Here is a 17,862-nt window from a genome sequence, read left to right as displayed (position 1 = left end):
GAAGCTGGTTTTATCTGCCACGCCCAGGAGTTTCTGTGACCTCAGATTTTGAAACAAGAGCAGCTTATTTGAAAGCTGAGATAAACACCACTAGAGTGTCCTGTTGTGGTGAAAAGCCATCACACCAGGGTGAAGCTGTGTACCTGAGGCTGAACTTCCCACCCAGAGGGTGAAAAATACTACATAAAGAAGCAGGAAATTAAAAACTAAGTCTTGTAAAATCACGTAGAAAGAAGACAGAGAGTGGCAGAGAGTATGGGGAAGGTCCTGGCTTTGGAAATAGCTCTTACAGCATTTTCTCTTCTCCTGTGTTGCTTTTACTGGGCATAATGTGTGTTCTCTTTTAAGATATAATATAATGTCCTGGAAGGTGTGAAAGGAAGACTTAGAAAAGAACTGATCTGCTGTTCAGGCAAGAAAAAATACGTGTCAAATAAGCCCCAATGTTTCGAGCAGCAGTGAGTGTGGGGAGGAAGGCAGGTAGGGACCTTCTGAGACTCACAGATACCTGTAACAGGCTTAACCAGCAGTGCAGGACTGGATGGGTCAGACATCAGGAAAATCTCAAACAGCAAGAATGTTCTGCTTGTACAATTCTTGTGTGGTATGTCACAGCGGGGTTTTGTAAAGCTTAATATAAAGATGACAGGAACAGCAATGCAAAGGATTTTTCAGCAACAGGTAATCCCATTTTCCCCCTTTCAATCTCTCTCCCTTCATTTTCCTCTTGATGAATCTCAACTGAACATATGAACAGTGTGAGAAATTAAGTTATACATATCCATGGATATTAGAAATATCAGAATGTGATTCTCAGCATGAATCCACCCACGGCTTTGCAGCTCTTTGGATCATGTTCTGCGTCCTGCAGATTGTAACAGAAAATGTTAAACTTACTCATTAGTGCATTTAAAAAAAGGTATGGATGTGATGAAGTAAGTTTTTCCTATCATTTGCACCCATTATGATGCCTTAATGCAGCCAAGACAGAAGTGACTGCCAGGTGGAGTAGAAATATTTGTATTTTTATGACCTCACTTGGTCATCAGAGCAAGAGCTGAGATGTGCTGAGCTCCAGCTCCATCCTGCAGGACAGGAATTCTCTCAAAGAATGATCCTGAGATGCCACCTCGAGGATGATGGAAAAAACACAACTCAGTACCAAACAGGCAGTATCTCACTTTTAATGTAGCAAATATACAGTAACTTTGAATTACAAGATCACCTCCCAATGAAATTGCTAGCAAAAATATTCACAAAAAGTTCAAATAAATAACAATACATGATTATCAACATCAAAAGCTGGGCTGCAAACACTCAGTTAATCGAGTTCAGTCCTTCCAGAGTGGTCTGTTTATTTTTCAGATGAAAAACAACCGATGCAATGGGAGCAACAAAGGCTCAACACCTTTAAAATAAGGCAAAAAATAGTACATTCTAGGCAACTCCATTTTGCAGAAATTTCAACTATAATATCAGCTCCAAGAAAGGGTGTCACAGACTGACTGAAAAAACTGCCAAAATTCTCTCAAACTTCTACCAAGATCCTTTAAATAGCAAATTCAAGATAAAATTACCTCAAACAATAAATGAAACACAGAAAGGACATGAGCAGTAATGGGATTATGGTGCAGAGGAGGTAAAACTTTTAACTGATCACAGTATGAGATGCAAGTAATGCAGAAGAAAGAAATGTGTCAAGAGAAAAACAGTATTGCTTTACATTTCTTTGTGTGATACATTAAAAATACAGTTCAGCATTACTAAGGAAAGCAGTTTATACATATTGGAGTAAAACTCTGTTCACACTTTTGTAACAGGGTAATTTCATTGAAAACATCTGAGCTGTTCAGAGTTGTGTAACTGAAGAACAATCTGGCTGTTTACCTAAAATGCAACCTGAGCATATTTATTCTGTAGGTAACACTGCAGAACATTAAACCCTGACATCCTCTAGCAAAAAAAATAAATCTCTCTGTTTAAATATCTCACATCACAGCAACTTGTTCTTCAAGAAGCATCACCAACGCCAGGCTTAGACACACAGATAGTAAAAAAAATATAATAGCCACACACTATGCTATGGATCTATCTTAATTAAATAATTTTAAACTGAATGTATTTGATGGAATAAAATCTTCTGCTATATTCAGAAGGGCTTCTAAAGACAATATACATCAATACAAAATGAAGGAAGCATAAACCATATTCCTCTTCACAAAAAGAGCTCTTCTTATTTGTAGACCCAGAACACAGCCAAGTCAAAATGGAAACAGGATAAAGCCTAACCCTTGCAGGTCTGCTCAGGCCAAGAGCTGTTTGTGGAGGCAAACACAGAATTTCTATTTCTGTGTGTGAACAAAGACAACTATAGAAGTATCAAATCAGTGAACAGAAATTAGATGGATGTGATTATCACGTGAGACAAACTTACTTGGCCAGGTCACACCCAGCTGAATGATGAGCAAGTATTCAGACTTATTTGAAGTGGCCTCACCATCTCCACCTGCTTCACTTTTTATCTCCAAAAACAACCTGATGTCCACCAGATCACAAGCACTATATTAAAACAAAACTTTCCTACCTCTGTGATAACAAACTTTTCTCAGTGCCAATCACCTTTCATCTGTTTTCTGATTGAAATGTTGCTTATTTATTCTTTAAGCAGTGATCATGCAAAATGTGCCTGTATCTACATGCCCTCCTTAGAACCCAGGAAAGCATCAATACACAGTAAGATTTCATAGGAAAATTTAGCATACACTAATATTCAGTGCTGTAACAACATGCTGAATTAATGACTGCACCTAACAGAATTTGTTTAAAAACCTGCTATTCTGATTATTGCCTGGATCCTGCTCGATTTTTGTGCTTAGAACAGTGGCCTAGAACAGTGCACTGAACTCATTGGCAAGAGCAGCTCGACCTTTCACTGCTGTGAAAGTGAATCAGGAAAACTCGACTAAGGCAGGCTTGCAAAACTTGGCCAGAGCTTGAAATAGAAGCATTGGATGCAGGAACTTTTCATCTAAAAAAGCTGAAATAAGTGATGAGGCTGGGCCAAAACAAAGGGGTGAAACAGTGACAATGGGATGTGCTGGTCCTCTGTAGCTGCTGGTGTTCAGTTCCACCCTCTGAGTCCATCCCACCTCTGAGACAGCCAATTTCTTTGATCTTTGAGCATGTCAGATTAAGTTTCACTTTAATTGCATAGAGCTCAATGTACATGCAACTACATTTTAACTGTAATTTCACAAATACTGAATCTGGAAACGTGATACCATTATATTTGTTTCCTTTACCAATTTAAAATTTCACATTTGGTCTCCAGCAGACTAAGAAAAAAACCACTAAAAATATTTCTTAAGACTATTCCTGAGCAATGTTTTTATGTACTGTAAAATACTCTAGGTTTATTACTACATTTATTAAGATTCTCACATTTTAAACTACCTATATATAAATCCATGCTTTGAAATTTAACAAAGCTGAAGATCTGGTAGGCACAATGAAGAATAGAAACAGCTAAGCATCTTAAAACCAAGATGAGCTCACCAAGAGAAGTGCAATTTAGCTATATACATGATGTACTCTTTAGTATTTGCTACTTTTTCTGTTTTCTATCACAATGTGAAGGATCCACTTGTAAGATCTGGTCCATCAGACCTCAGCTCACTGCTCATGAACACTGTAACTGGGTGGCTGAGGGTGAATTTAATGCTGACCAGGATTGCATTTTTAAATGAAAATACAAAACATCCTCTAGAATTTAATTTAAATAAGATCATGTCCCCAGCTGCTGTGACTGAGTTGGAATTGTAACAGATGGACGGACAGATGAATATTGTCTGAACTGTCCTTTGTATTCTCTTGTATCTCACAGACACAAGAGAAGACAGAGGGTCCAAGGACAGGACCCAATCCTGGTTGTACAACTTTCTTCTGTAGGATATTTCCCCATGTCACCTCACTAAACCTTGAAATAGGAAGCCAAGCTAGACTGGACCATGGGATAAATAACAGTCATTTTGGGTGACTGAAAATAGGTATCTTCTGTATCAAAATGTATCTTTACTTGAATTTAAAATACTCTTTAAATTTTTCCCCTAAGAGTTTATCTTTTAGAATTTGAGAGGTCACCAGTCCTGCAAATTAGGCCACACAGTCTCTGGTAATACCCTCACTTTGCATTACTCAAATATATCCATGTGCAATTTGAAATTTGATCATTTCCTCAAAAGACAAAAAGCATCAAGACTTACAAAATGAACTTCCAGGACAGCCTCTGTAAACACAGTGAAGATTCCAGGTACAAAAATACACATTCCATTTTCTTAATCTGTAACTATTGAAGCTGTCTGCTCCCTAATATTTTGTCTTAAAAAGATCCTTTCTGCATTAAAATATTTCAAAACATTATCTCCATTCTTCGTCTTCTCAAAAAAATAGCATCTATTTCATCAAAAAAATCCAATTCATCATCTTCTGTGAAGAATTAGAGTTGGCTTTGCATAGATAGCAGGCTCCATTATTTTACATAAAACAGCTGAGCCCTTTCCATCAGAAAACACCATCATCAAACCTGCCCCATAAAACAGCAAGAAAAAAAGAGCATGGACCCTATTCCCTCAAAAACACCATGGTAAGCACAAGGAACACCACAGCCTTCAACACACTGGTGCAAATATATATTTCTCTGAACTTCACCCTGTGCTATTGTTACCTTCGTTGAGCAATTGTAAATATTTTGGAGGAAAGACCAATGGAAGACACTTGCCTTCAGGGAAAAAATTTCCTGCTGGCCTTGCTGGCTTAAGATCAAATGTACAGAAATGAAGAGCGCTGACTCGGAATCCAGAACGCATTTCCTCAGGATCTTCCTACGAAGAAAACCCTCCCGCATCGGCCGAAAGCAGCAACGTTTCCTACTGGATTTTCCTTCACTTGAATTTGTGTGACGTTTGCTTTGTGCCATTTGTCTTGATTTTCCTGTCCCCCGCTGGTTTTTTAGGAGGGACACAACTGCTGGCGCTGCCGTTTTTCTTTGGATTTGTGCACGTGTATGTTTTGAAGCCTTTGATGGGAGCAGCTGCACCGTGGAACGCTGGGCTTTGCTTGGGGGGTCTGATATTACCAACACTTTGGATTTTAGAGCCGTTCTCGGAGGGCTGCAGGTTGAGCAGCTGTTGCTTTGCAGCTGGTTTCTTTTTCAGTTCGCTCCTTGCGTCACCAGCCTGTCTCTGAGAAGGTGCTGCACATCCCGTTCTCTCCGCCGGCCTCAAGTGACCTGGATGAGAATGTAACTGGCGACTTCCCTCACAGTGGGGATCCCCCCTGTGACCCAAACAGCTCCTGGGCAGCTTGGCAACACTATCCTGGGGCACCACTTGCCTGTTGGGCACAGGGCTGAGCAATGCCTTGCCTTTGCCAGGGCTCTTCAGGGCACGGGTGGAGCTGGGAGCAGTCTGGGGCCGTCCCTTGGCTGCCTTCCCCCTCTCGTTCTGCACCGTCTGCATCTGCAGCCACTCCAGCTGCACCAGGCGCTCCAGGTATTTCTCCAAAAATCCCGTTGGCTTCGGCCGGAAATCAGCTTTCCCTTCCACGTGGACAAAGATGGCCAGCTGCTTCAAGTCCCAGGAGTTGAAAGGGGGTGGGAGAAAGTCTGGGTAGTAATATTCTGACTCTTTAAAACCCATTTCAGGGACATGTTCCAAACAATCCGGATCGATCTCTTCAGCTCGGAGAATGAGTTCTGGTGGAGTGCAGGGAGAGGGGGGAATGGGAATCCTTTCTGAATCAGAGAGGTCACTGGCACTATCATCTTCAGCATCTTCTTTAATAATTTGTACTGATTCAAAATCAAGAAACATTTCACTTACAGATGCTTCTTGCCATTTAGAAGGGCCTGGACTGGCTCCAGCAACAGGTTCTTCGTGATTCTTTTCCAATTGTTCTTTTTTACTGCAATAAAAATGTTGCACTGGGACATCTTTAACCCTACAGAAGTTTCCTTGTGTGCTGCCCTTTGTGCTTGGAGGGATCCTGTGCAGCAAAGATTCATTCTGCCTTCTTTCTGGGAGACTCCTCTTTGGTCCTTGCACACTGTGCAGTGATGGGCAAACACTCGGGATCCTGAATGAGAAGAATGATCACATCCTGTCACAATGGTTAATTCTTTGAACATGAGTTTGCAAAGGTCTTGCTACCCCCTTCAAGGACAGGGATTTACACGACTGAAGCTAAAACTGGCACAGAAACTTGAGGCAAAATTAATATTTGCTGGTAGAGATAACACTGCCTACTATTGATTTATTTTATTTTATTCACTAAGGCAGGACAGTAAGTTTCCATACTGATAACTTATATTTATTATCCTCATAAATGCTGAACTCCGGGGCCAGTGAAGTCAAAAGCACAACACAGCAGCCATGATTTCATCACAAGCATTTAATAAACCAGTCTGAAATGACCACAAATTAAAGGGACAATCTGAACATAAAATTACCTTTTGGACTGAGTGCTGCTGTCCAGCTGGTTCCTTCCCTTCTTAAGAACATTTGGTTGGTTACCATCTTGAGTGTCAGGGGAAATCTGAAGAGATATGAGAGTATGTGATGTTATTAAGAAGCTGACTTAAACTAGGTAATCTTCTTATGCTAAAAAAAGGGATTCTTTACCTTTTCAATGGCACTTGATACATTTTTGCCCAATCTTCCAGGAGAAGATTTCACATAAGAAATTGGTTTATTTAGTCCTTTGGTGCTCGGATGGCTTTTTCCATTGCTGTAACTATGAAGGATTAAACAGAACATCACTTACAAATAGCAACATATATGACCATCAGAAAGGAAATACAATAAAAGCTTAGAATGCAATTGAGTTTAGAAAAGAGAATTGATTGCAACTATTCTTAAAGTTCACCAGAACTCTGCCACAGTCACTTTTTACTTTTATACTACTAATGCCCTACTGTATTTTTAATACTATTAATGCAATAGTGAATAATTCTATCAGATGATATAATAATAGAATGTAGCCCTTATATAAAATCCTCTGCCAGAGTATCTCAAAATTACCTTTGGGATAATAAAGGATAGATATTATAGAGACTAGATAGATAGAAAGAGACCAGATATTTAACTACTGATTTCTATAATACCTGAAACCGCAATTTAACAAAATTTATTATAAACTACAATATAAAGGTCACTGCAAGTCAAATTTTGCTTGTCTTCCTCATTTGCATACTGGGAACAAAACTTAAAAGATTATTCCTTTGAAGTTAAGGAGCGGAAGTAAGCAGGGAGCATAATGTCTATTCTCCTACCAATACAAACTACTTTACAAAAGGCACAAACAAAACTCACTATTTCATGTTATAATGGGGTTGTGACAATATCAGCAGGAGAAAAAACTCACATGTGAGCAAAGGGAATGGCATTACTGATCTGGGCAGCTTAAAACTAAAACATGTATTTCCTCAATTAAACCAGATACATTCCTGTGTAAGCATACAGAATAAATTCAAGAGCTTACAAAAGAATTAAACTACATCCCGTGCCTCCAGCATCACTGCAGTCACCTCTGTGACTCTGTGACCTGCGTGATCATCCTGCACAATCATTCCTGCTGCTGTGGATCAGGGCAGAGGATGACAATCTCAACAGTACAGTCAGGCACTTATTAACTCATCTACAGTATTCTGACAGTTCTGTAACTAGAAAGAGAGACATTAATTTCCTTACTTTACCATTCCTTTGTGGTTTTCATTGGTGTGGCTGTGGCTTCCCTTCTGCTGTGTCTCTCTGTGCAGCAATAAGGGATATTCTTGAATGCCTGGTCCCATTATTCCTCTCTTTCAAGGGTATCTGCACCTTTATTTTTACATAATCTTCAAACAGCTCCAGTCTTTTGGGTTTGCAAGACACAGCGTATCAAACGCACACATCGCCACGTCCTGGAGCTGCTGGAAACAAACCAAACCCTCCCAGTGTGATTCTATTTTTAAAGCAGGAACATAATCAGCTCCTGGTAAACACTGTCCCCTCCTGCAGCACGCGCTTAATGGGAACCAGTATCATTCATTACTATTCCCAATCCAGGGAATCACCTGGGAGTCGGCAACGTGACCAGAGCTCCCGTGCGGTGTCATGTGCTCACCATCCTCACCATCCTCACCACCCTCACCACCCTCACCATCCTCACCATCCTCACCATCCCACCAGCGCTCCGCCTGCGCACTTGGATTGCCTTGGATCGCCCGGAGCCGGGCGTCACAGCCCCGAGTGTTCCTGCTCCCAATTTACCGGGAGCAGATGCTCATCCCCCTGCGTTCTGTGCGTGCCGAGCTGTCCTTTTCGTGTCACATAAAACGCGCTCTTGCAATATTCATGTATGCAAATTTTGAACCAGATACTTAATTTTTTTTTCTTTTTTTCCAAAACAAATGCCTCATCAATTCCTACTGAAAACACTCAGAGCGGGATCTGTGGCATTCTTTTATTTCCCAGGAGCTGTATCCCCGTTCCAGGGTACCGCACTGGGGTGCACAGACACGGCGTGCAAATGTGACAGGCGACCAACAGCTCTGCTGACCCACCTTTACAGCCACTGCACTGCTGTTTATGCATTACTTATGCACACTAATGCAAAATAAATGGAAAATAATTTACATTTGACCTCGTCCTCTGCCACACGCCTTCCCCCATCCTGTCCCCGGCCAAGGAGGAGCGCGGGGAGAGAACCGGGGCCCCGGAGCGCCAGGACGAGGTAGATCAGCGGCCGCGAAGAGGCAGCACCGGGACGGCAGTACCCGGGATGGATGGCAGTGCCCGGGATGGATGGCAGCAGTGCCCGGAATGGCAGTGCCCGGGATGGGTGGCAGTGCCCGGCATGGGTGGCAGTGCCCGGGATGGATGGCAGTGCCCGGCACGGATGGCAGTGCCCGGCACGGATGGCAGTGCCCGGCACGGATGGCAGTGCCCGGCATGGCTGACAGGCTGTGCCCGCAGCAGCCGCCGATGCGGGCCCCACTCCGCTCCCTCCCGTGCTGCCCCAGCGGTGCCCGCCGCGGTGCCCGCGCTCCGCAAGGACAGCGCCCGCGGGGTTCCCGAGCCCGCCGCCCCCACCACCTCCCGCCGGTCTCGCCCCCATCCCCGCGCCACGGCCGGGCCTCTCCCGCTCCCTGCCTTGCCTTTGCCTTCGGCCCCGCGTCCTTCGCCGCCGAGGGCGGTCCCGGGGAGCGCAGAGCGAGGGGCGGGCCGGGGCGGGGACAGGGCCCGGCGCCTGCGCTGCGGGAGCGGAGCGGGGCCCGCCCGGGCCGGGCCGGGCTCAGCGGGGCTGTGCCGTCCATGGGCGCTGTGGCGGCTCCGGGCGCGGATCGTCCCCCCGGGGCCAGCGCCGCGGCCCCGCCCGACAGCCCCCGCCGGGACAGCCCCCGCCGGGACAGCCCCCGCCGGGACAGCCCCCGCCGGGACAGCCTCCGCCGGGACAGCCCCCGCCGGGACAGCCCCCGCGCCCCCTCCAGCCTCTGCAGCAGCCCCGGGCTCGGCTCCGGCTCGCTGCCGCCCGACAGCCTGCAAGCCTTCCCCGGGCTCGACTCGCCCAGCATCCAGTGTGACAGCCTGGAGTGTCCGCCCTGCTCGTCCTGCTGCTGCTGCCGCGGCAGTGCAGGGTCGGTGGGGGTCAGCGAGGACAGTCTGCAGGCCCCTCTCGCCCTGTGCTCCGGCCGGAGGTGCCTCGGGGCGCACCCAGCATCCAGCGACCTCTCCGACAGCCTGGAGTCACTTATCCAGCACGACAGCCTCCAGTCGCTCTCCAGCCTGTGCGTGAGCTCCTCCAGTATCAGCGGTGATAGCCTTGAATCCTTCTCCAGCCTGAGCCTCGGGGGCACCAGCCAGCACAGCGATCTCGAGTTTGTCGGCCCCTGAGACTGCTTTCATCTCGCCTTCATCTCTACACAGACCGCCCTCGCCGCTGGATCCTTCCAGCTGCTCTGAGAGCTTCCACGTTTGTGCCCTTCATTCACAAGGTGACATTCAAGTTGATCCTTCTTCCTGCACCCAGTGCAATAACCTCAGACCTTATTGTCCGTGGCTGCCATTCCCAAATTAAGTGCTTCAGAAGGGCAGTGTTCCTTATTGCTTGGTTCTTTGCCATCAGTTAAGAATGGAAGTGCGTGTTCCTCGGAGAAATCCCAGCTATCTCTCTGATCTCTATGAGAACATGTTAAGGGCTGAAGGAGCAGCAGGACGAGGACATCAGCAGCCCCCAGCAGTCCATACAAGTAGCAGCCTGACTTTTCAGAGCAGCACTTCAGCCAAGAAGAGCCCCCAGCCAAAGCACCCTCAGAGCAGCACATCCTCCAGCTGTGACCCAGTACTGCGGCCCATCATACGCCGCCGAGCCAGGTCTTTGCCCACATCACCCGAAAGGAGGAGAATAGCAGTGCACTGTCAGCTTCCTGAGTGCCAGAGTCGTATGAACCGGGTGAGGTTTGCTGATGCCTTGGGTTTGGAGCTCACCGAGGTGAAAGTCTTCCAGACTGGCGAGGATCCATCCATCCCCTTGCATGTCCTTTCCAGGCTCTCCATCAACTCAGACCTCTGGTACAGCAACTCAGACTTGGAGTTTACTATGCAGTGCTTGGTCCCGGACTTCCAGCAGCCTGCAGACTGTATGGATTTCTCCTCCCGACTTCAGGAGCAGCAGGTGTGTCTCGAGCGGGTGACCAGCTCCGACTTGGGGCTCAGTGGCACCATCCAGGTTCGCAATGTGGCGTTTGAGAAGCGGGTGTCTGTGCGCTACACCTTCGACCAGTGGCAGAACCTCCACGAAGTGTGTGCTCGCTGGCACCACAGCATCCCCGAGAAAAACGGGCAGGATCAGGCCGATGTTTTCACTTTCTTTCTTCCTGTGCCTCCTTTCCTCCTCCAGCTGTGCTCTCTCGTCCAGTTTGCAGCAAGGTACCAAGTCAATGGCCAGGAGTACTGGGATAACAACAGAGGCCAAAACTACACTCTCACCTGTCGGACCCACCCCCTTAAGATGCCGAGGGAGTGTCAGGAGAGCTGGATCCACTTCATCTGAACAAAGGAAGTGGGTGCAGAGCAGCTTGTCAGTAGTCTTGGTGGCACTCTGTTCCTTGGCATGGCTCTCTGCTCCTATGGCAACGGCCTTCTTGGTAAAACCTGCCAAACCTGGCGAAGTGTCCCAGGGCTGGGGAGCAGCCAGTGACCCTGACAAACTGTTCCAAACTTCTCGGAAAGCTAAAAGGGCCAAAATCTTTACTGAGATACACTTGTGGAAAGCCCGTGTCATTTCTTGTAGAGTGTGAGCAGAATGGTTTCAAGGAATGCTGTCAGACTACCAGAGGGTAAAGCAGCACATTTCTTTTTCCTAGTAATACTCTAGGTTGCACAGAATGTTTTTAACTGATCTCATTTTGTACTATTTGTTTACTAAACCGCTTTACTAGTTTTGTTTCTAATTTTGTTTGTATTATCTCACCAAGTCTGGGCACTATTCCATTTATGCGTAATTTGGATGGCAGACACTGTAGGGAGTACTTGTATTTATATATATCGTATTAAGGCTGTAACCACGTTAAATATTTCCATTAATATTTGGGTTGGGAATTAAATGTTACTACGAGCAGAACATACATGGAAATATGCCATCACCCCCTCTCTTTCCCTTAAAAAATACCCAAAAAGGTGCCTTTTCTTGTCTCCAGTGTTTGCAGCAGAAGTGATTGTTATTAAAATGTGTGTAAGGCAGACCTTCCTGGGGAAGTTCTCATCTTTTTCAGATGGTGCCAAAATAGGTTTTTCTCTTGTCCTTTCCTGGTGCACCTGTATTTACTAAGGGAAACTAGAGCAATTTTGGACTTGTGTGGCAGTTGAAGATCTCAAAACACTATATGAATGCTCATGATTTTACCAGTGTTTCTGGTAAAATTATAAATCAAGAAATGGATATGAGATAGATAGATATATAGATATATAGATATGTATAAGGAAAAAAATAGCACAGGGAGCAGGTTACAGAGCCTTGGATCCTGAATCCTGGCTCCCTGTTCCCAAGTGTCCCAGTACTACTGCAGCAGGACCTTTGAATTCTTTATTTACTGCTTCTCATTATAAAACTCCAAGACTGCAGCCTTTGCAGCACAAGCAGGAGCTTCAAAGCAAAATTATGATTTTTACTAGTAAACTAATACTTACACAAAACCATAAACAGAATCCCTTCTGCTGCAGGGAGAGCACAGGAACACTGTTACACACCTTCTTCCCATGATTCTTGCACTACTACTTTCATTCTGTGGTTTTAGTGTGGCTTAGGATTGGCAACAGGCTTGGATCTATTGAGCAAAAGATTGTCCATAATTGTTTTCATACGTATGGACATTGTTTTCATAACTGCATGGAAAGTTTAACTTTATATGGTAGCATGAATTTTCGGAGCTGGCTGGCTGGAGGTATTAGAAAAGCTGCTTTTTAGGACTGTACTGTGACAATCAGGCCACTTATTTGGGCATCTTATTTTGGATTGGTGCTTATTTACTGAAATCACAAGTAGGTTTTAAAATCACAATTTTAAGGAACTCATGAACAATTCTATATTAGCCCAAAATGTCTCCTGAGTAATTCTGGAAGTGCAGAAACCCCAAGAAAATTAATTTGTCTGGCAACTTAATGTTGCTCCTTTTTGTGGTACCCATTTAGCAAAGCTGGGATTTCAAGTGAGGAAGCTGCCTCATTCCAATTAGGCTTTGGCTTTCAGAGGAGCCAAAGTCATGAATGAAGATTCATAAGCTGCTGAGCACCTCCTGCAGAGTATTCAGAAAATACAGTCCTGTTTGGAACTATTGAGTATTGACTGTGTTGGCTGCTTTGCTGGAACACTGTGAAGCTGAACATTTAAGTGGAAATTGTTTTGAAGGAGGAGGTGAGGCTGAGGTGGGATTGTCAAGGGGAAAGTGCTGCCTGCTTTAAAATCCACCTCTTGTTTTCTGTCCCTGGGTTGGAGCAGTGACCATTACCAATCTGGCAGCAACTTCTTGCCTGGAACTGTAAGTCTTGTCTTCCTCATATGGCACAAAAGATGAGAACTCTGTAAGAAGGGCCATTGCCTAATTGTAAGGAATTTTGCCTCCTATGCTGGCCCTCCTGTGACTAAGTGACAAGACAGTATAGGACATACAATATCTGCACTAGTCAATCTATATTCTCCCTAGAAATGGAGATGTTCTCCCTGTAGTTGATTGCCTGTGGTGTGACAAACTGTATCACCTCTGCTGAGTGTGGAGAGAACACTCTGGGATTAGTGCTGCCATTCTGCAGCTCAGCATTAGTGCAGGTTGTGCCAAATCATGCCAGGGTGAGTAGGTGTCGAGTGAGGTGAGCTGGAACACACCTTCCCTGACTGCAGAAGAATCTTTAGTGGCAGGAATTGAAATTGTGTACACTTACTTAGATGAAACTTGCTGACTTAGGGAATTCCATTAAAGTTTATCCACTATTGTTAAGTCCCTGGAGGCAAAATTATGTAGTTGTCAGTAAAGTAAGAAGAAAGTGGACATGCAGACACACAGGAGCAGCTGTGCTGAATAAAAGGCACTATTTTAAAGTATTGTTCCCCTGTCCTTTTCCCTCCCAAATTACTGTATTTCTTCCCTCAGCAAACCTAGCACACCCTAAAAGTCCCCCTGGTATTTGACAGGAGCTTAGAGCAATCCTTGGCTTCCTGGCAGAAAGATGCTGTTGCCATCTTCTGGGAGAGACTGTCATGTGCCAGCTACTGTCAAATCTGAGTGTTATCTCAGACAAGGACAGATTATATAAGGCTGAGGCTCTCAGTTTAAAGGGTGATGCCAGATGTACCACAGTGCAGAGGGGTAGGAAATGAATGTCTCAGCAGTCTGAGTTTGGGCTTGTATTGTCTTCCTTCCGCCACCTCTCCGGGTATTGGCACGTGCAAAATCTTGAATACTAAATACTAAAGCATTATTCCAAGTTTCCCTTTGCTCTCCTTGCTTGCCTTGCACTGCTGGAGAAGCACTGGCAGTGGCAGTTCCTGGCAGTCCAGCTCTCTGGCACTGCTGGCTGTCAGTGGAGCAGCTGAGCTGAGAGTGATCTCTGGGTTAAGCTGTTAAACGTTCACACCAGTGCTGGCACCTGTCACATCAAAGAGGAAACAGGCACTTAGGTTTTCTTGTCACATTCAGCAATGAGCATCAAAAGGCTTCTGGTTAACAAAAATGGGATTAAGCCATTAAGTAGTGGTAATATGCACTTCATGAAGGTAAACTTATGACCACCTCTGTATCTTCTCAGGACAACTTGACTGCTTGCACTGTGTTCAAATCAAGCACTTCCCTTATCATGAAGATTTTGTACAAGTGAATTCTTCACAAGGGTTATTGCCATATAATGCACTTTTTAAAAACGTATTTATTATTGTCATACAATAAATGAATGTCTGGTAGCCCACAGTTTCAAGGTTCTTCCGAGCATGTTTTTTTAAAGAAACATATGAAATCCTCGTAAATGAAAAGGGGGTTGTCTTCTGTGATTAAATGTCGTGTCCAGAATAAAATACATTACACAGGATACCAATAAAGCACATATGCTGGACAAAGGGTCTAGCAGTTGTAAAATTGCAAAGTTTTTAGTTAATTTTAAAAAGCAATAATAAAACTATGGCTATTGTAATACAAGAGATTGAAATAAAAGCTTTTCACAATTTTATGTTGGTTTTGTCAGTGGTACTCCTTTTAAGAAACCTCATGAGTTGTCACTTACAGAGCATCATACTCAGGGAGGTCGGGTGGGTTTGAGTTGCCAAACAATGAGCAGCACCTGATACACACAGTGAGTCTGTGCAGCTGCAAAGATGCTCAGGCTGCCACTTTGGACATGGAATTTGTTGTCCTTTCACCTCAGTTCTATGTATGCAGCACCTGCAGAATAAAGATCTAATGTTGGAAAAAGGCACGCTGACAGTTGATTCTAATAGACCTTCATGGAAGAGAAAGGATTTTCCTCTAATTGCACTTTCCAAAGCTGTGCTAGACTCAACATGTGCATTTCTGAGCCTCACAGTTATTATTCTGTTCTTTCAGTTCTCAGTGCTGCAGTCTGTCATCTCAAATCAGATCCTTCTCACTCACAGTTTCTTGAAAATATATCTATATGTGGTATATTAAGAGCATGTCCATCTCTGCAATAACTGATTTATCCTTGATAGGAAATGCATCTCCATCGGGGTCAAGCATTTACTTGATACAGTTCCAGGTTTGAATAATCTGTTGCCAGGTTTCTCCTAAAGCAAAATGGAGACATTTAACTAGAAGACATAATTAATAAGGTCAGATATTGCCCATTACTTTTTAATCGGTGTTAATAACTTCAACACTGCATTGTCAGAGTTGCTTGGGGGAAAGATTATTATTGCAAATCTCTGTTTAAATACATAAGAATGTCTATACTAAGTTGTTTAAGAATGTTAATATCTCTTTTTATTACAAAGTATACAGATTGTTATAAATATATGCGTGTAGGTGCATAAAGGAGTGTGATTTCAGGAGACATGATATTATAGTGTCTTGTCTTTATGAGTCTTGTTTTCCATTATCCTATACTACTGATCTGAATCAGAACTAGCAATACCCCCTTATTTTTAATAATCTTACCCACTAAAATAGAGTATTAAGCATCACCTGGAAATAAATATGATGGCCACAGTGTAGACTAGCCAGGAGGATAAAGATTTTATTGCTCGATTTTAATAAAACACCTGAAAACAATGTGAATTTGTGTTAGCTTCAAGGGTGGAGATTTGTGCAAGACTATTTAAGAGAAGGACTGTTTTTTTCTGAAAACATCTGACCATCAGGTTTATCCTACAGATTGTTAGTTCTATTTTTAATACAGGCGTTATTTTTAAATTTAGTTTCAAATTCATAGTTTCTTGTATTTGTTTTACAAAGAAAAAAATTAAATTCTAACCTGTAAAGATAGCTATATGCATACAGAGTCAGCTGTAACTACAGCACTTAATGTAGTGTATTATCAGTGCTCACTACAATACTCTATGTACCTTGCAGCTGATAAAGACTCAGAACAGCAAGCCTAAGTGATTACATGAGTGTAATGTTAGTACTGACTTCTCTCCTGACTTGGCCTTCTCCTTATGATCTCAGATGTGCAAGAATCTCAGCTGACACTTGATATTAAAACTGTTGGCATCAACACTCCTGACCCTTGAGCTCTACGTAAACTGGCAGCTGTGCTAAAGATTGAATACCTTGGCCAGAACAATGTTTTCCGTTAACTCTAATAAGGATAAACATTTCTGGTGGTAAAGAAAGTAAAGAAAGGTCCCTGTACACAGTGCTACCCTCCCCTAAACAGTTTTGCTTCCATTTTCTCAGGAGTTTTTAAGTGCAGTTTCCATGTCTGTGGCCCAAATAATTTCACTGTTCTGGTCTGTTTGATGGATAACTGACTGAAACTTCTGCTCTCTGCTGACTTCCCTTCTGCTAAAGCAAACAAAATAGACTGATATTAGAGAACAAGAAATGAACTGAAGTAGTCTCAGTGTACCTACTGCAGGAGGGAAATCCACTTCTGGATTCTGCCTCACTTCTCTTTTGCTACAGAACAAGTAAGGCTGGACAGTCTCATCCTGTGTGTTTGCTCATGGGACTGGTAAAGGGAAAGCATCGAATGCATATTGGCTTATATTACTTATGCTTCATATGATGGAAGCAAAATTGAGGATTCAGCTTGTACAGAAAACTAGTGATGCTCCAAGTTCTTCATGTAAAATTTTGTCCCTAGTGGGTTTCTCAGTAAAGCTGTATCACCGATCTGCTTCAATCACCCAGTGCCAACAGTAAATATGAGGGCAGTTAATGCTGCAGTGAATTGCTTTAGCAGGACTTTCCTCCTGCAAAATGCCCAGCGCTGCTCACTCCCAACTCCTCAGCGCAGATACTCCAAATCTCACACCACTTGTCATTTTCTTGAATTACAGTGACATCTGGTGGTATTTTAAATACCTCGTGTACAGCTTTTTTTTTACCTTTTATAGTATTGAGATTTTATTTTCCTTATTTTAGGAAGTCAGCGGTGCTATTTTATTTACAGTTGCTGCAGGTTTTCCTGCTGTGAAAACTGTTTTTTCTCCTGGATGCTCCACTACTGCTTATTCTAGGTATGAGTGGAGACGATTCTTGCTACTCCACTGGTGTATGTGAGATTCGTGATAAATATTATCAGCCACGTTTGGGCGATATATAAATACACCAGCAATAGATACACCAGTATCACACCAGTACAGGTAAAGCCCCACCTTGGCACTGTTGGATTCCATTTAAGCACATTATGCAGTGCACTGCTGGATTCCATTAAAGCATATTATCCAGTTCCTTCTGGATAATAAAGACCACAAGCGTCAGTCGACGCCCTTTACCCACAGCAGGTAAACGCGCACCTGAGGGTGTGTTTGTATCTACTCGGGCACTTTATGGCAGCGAAAACGCTTTGAATTAAGCACATGAATGACTTATACTGTTTTAGCAAACTGATGCCCACTAACTCCCGTCTGAGCGCTGAAATCAGTGCTCTAAAAGCCAATTTGTAACGCAGAGGGAGCGGTCGGGGCTCTGAGGGCGCTCCCGTCACCCGCGCTGAGGGCGCGCAGAGCCCGCCCCCCGCCCCGCGCCATTGGTCCGCACTCCGCGCTGCCGGGCGCTGATTGGCTGGCGGCCGGCGGTGCCGGCAGCGATTGGCCGGCGGGAGGGGCACTCGTGGCGCGCGGGCTGTGAGGGGGGACCCGGGGTGAGGGGAGCGGGGC

The 17,862-nt window shown here is 44.2% G+C and overlaps 2 protein-coding genes across 3 annotated transcripts; one reads left to right on the top strand and one right to left on the bottom strand.

The window, feature by feature from the left end:
- Window positions 1–1,159: 1,159 nt before the first annotated feature.
- FAM217B (family with sequence similarity 217 member B) lies at window positions 1,160–7,962 on the bottom strand. 2 transcript variants are annotated; one of them, XM_027646214.1, is made up of 4 exons: window positions 7,746–7,962; window positions 6,678–6,789; window positions 6,506–6,591; window positions 1,160–6,132 (listed from the first exon to the last, which is right to left on the bottom strand). In XM_027646214.1, exons 1-4 carry the CDS (start codon window positions 7,844–7,846, stop codon window positions 4,941–4,943), a joined length of 1,491 nt encoding a protein of 496 aa, XP_027502015.1. In that variant the 5' UTR covers window positions 7,847–7,962; the 3' UTR covers window positions 1,160–4,940. The 2 variants fall into 2 exon arrangements, with proteins under 2 accessions (XP_027502015.1, XP_027502016.1); XM_027646215.1 differs by having other exon boundaries at window positions 7,751–7,962.
- A 1,594-nt stretch (window positions 7,963–9,556) lies between these two features.
- On the top strand, window positions 9,557–12,153 carry PPP1R3D (protein phosphatase 1 regulatory subunit 3D). The gene has a single exon (XM_027646188.1). It carries the CDS (start codon window positions 10,168–10,170, stop codon window positions 11,086–11,088), a length of 921 nt encoding a protein of 306 aa, XP_027501989.1. The 5' UTR covers window positions 9,557–10,167; the 3' UTR covers window positions 11,089–12,153.
- The last annotated feature ends 5,709 nt before the right edge of the window (window positions 12,154–17,862 follow it).

Source organism: Corapipo altera, unplaced genomic scaffold (assembly GCF_003945725.1).
Source record: "Corapipo altera isolate COAL_440 unplaced genomic scaffold, ASM394572v1 64, whole genome shotgun sequence".
Classification (NCBI taxonomy): domain Eukaryota; kingdom Metazoa; phylum Chordata; class Aves; order Passeriformes; family Pipridae; genus Corapipo; species Corapipo altera.
Note: the sequence above shows the minus strand (reverse complement) of the source record. Positions and strands in the feature narration are given on the sequence as shown.

Excerpts from the sequence above, each read along its gene's own strand:
- FAM217B (XM_027646214.1), bottom strand. The coding sequence starts at position 7,846 with ATGGGACCAGGCATTCAAGAATATCCCTTATTGCTGCACAGAGAGACA. Across the intron at positions 6,790-7,745 it reads AACCACAAAGGAATGGTAAA|TTACAGCAATGGAAAAAGCC; the intron begins GTAAGGAAATTA and ends AATCCTTCATAG. Across the intron at positions 6,592-6,677 it reads TATCAAGTGCCATTGAAAAG|ATTTCCCCTGACACTCAAGA; the intron begins GTAAAGAATCCC and ends ATATCTCTTCAG.
- PPP1R3D (XM_027646188.1), top strand. The coding sequence starts at position 10,168 with ATGGAAGTGCGTGTTCCTCGGAGAAATCCCAGCTATCTCTCTGATCTC.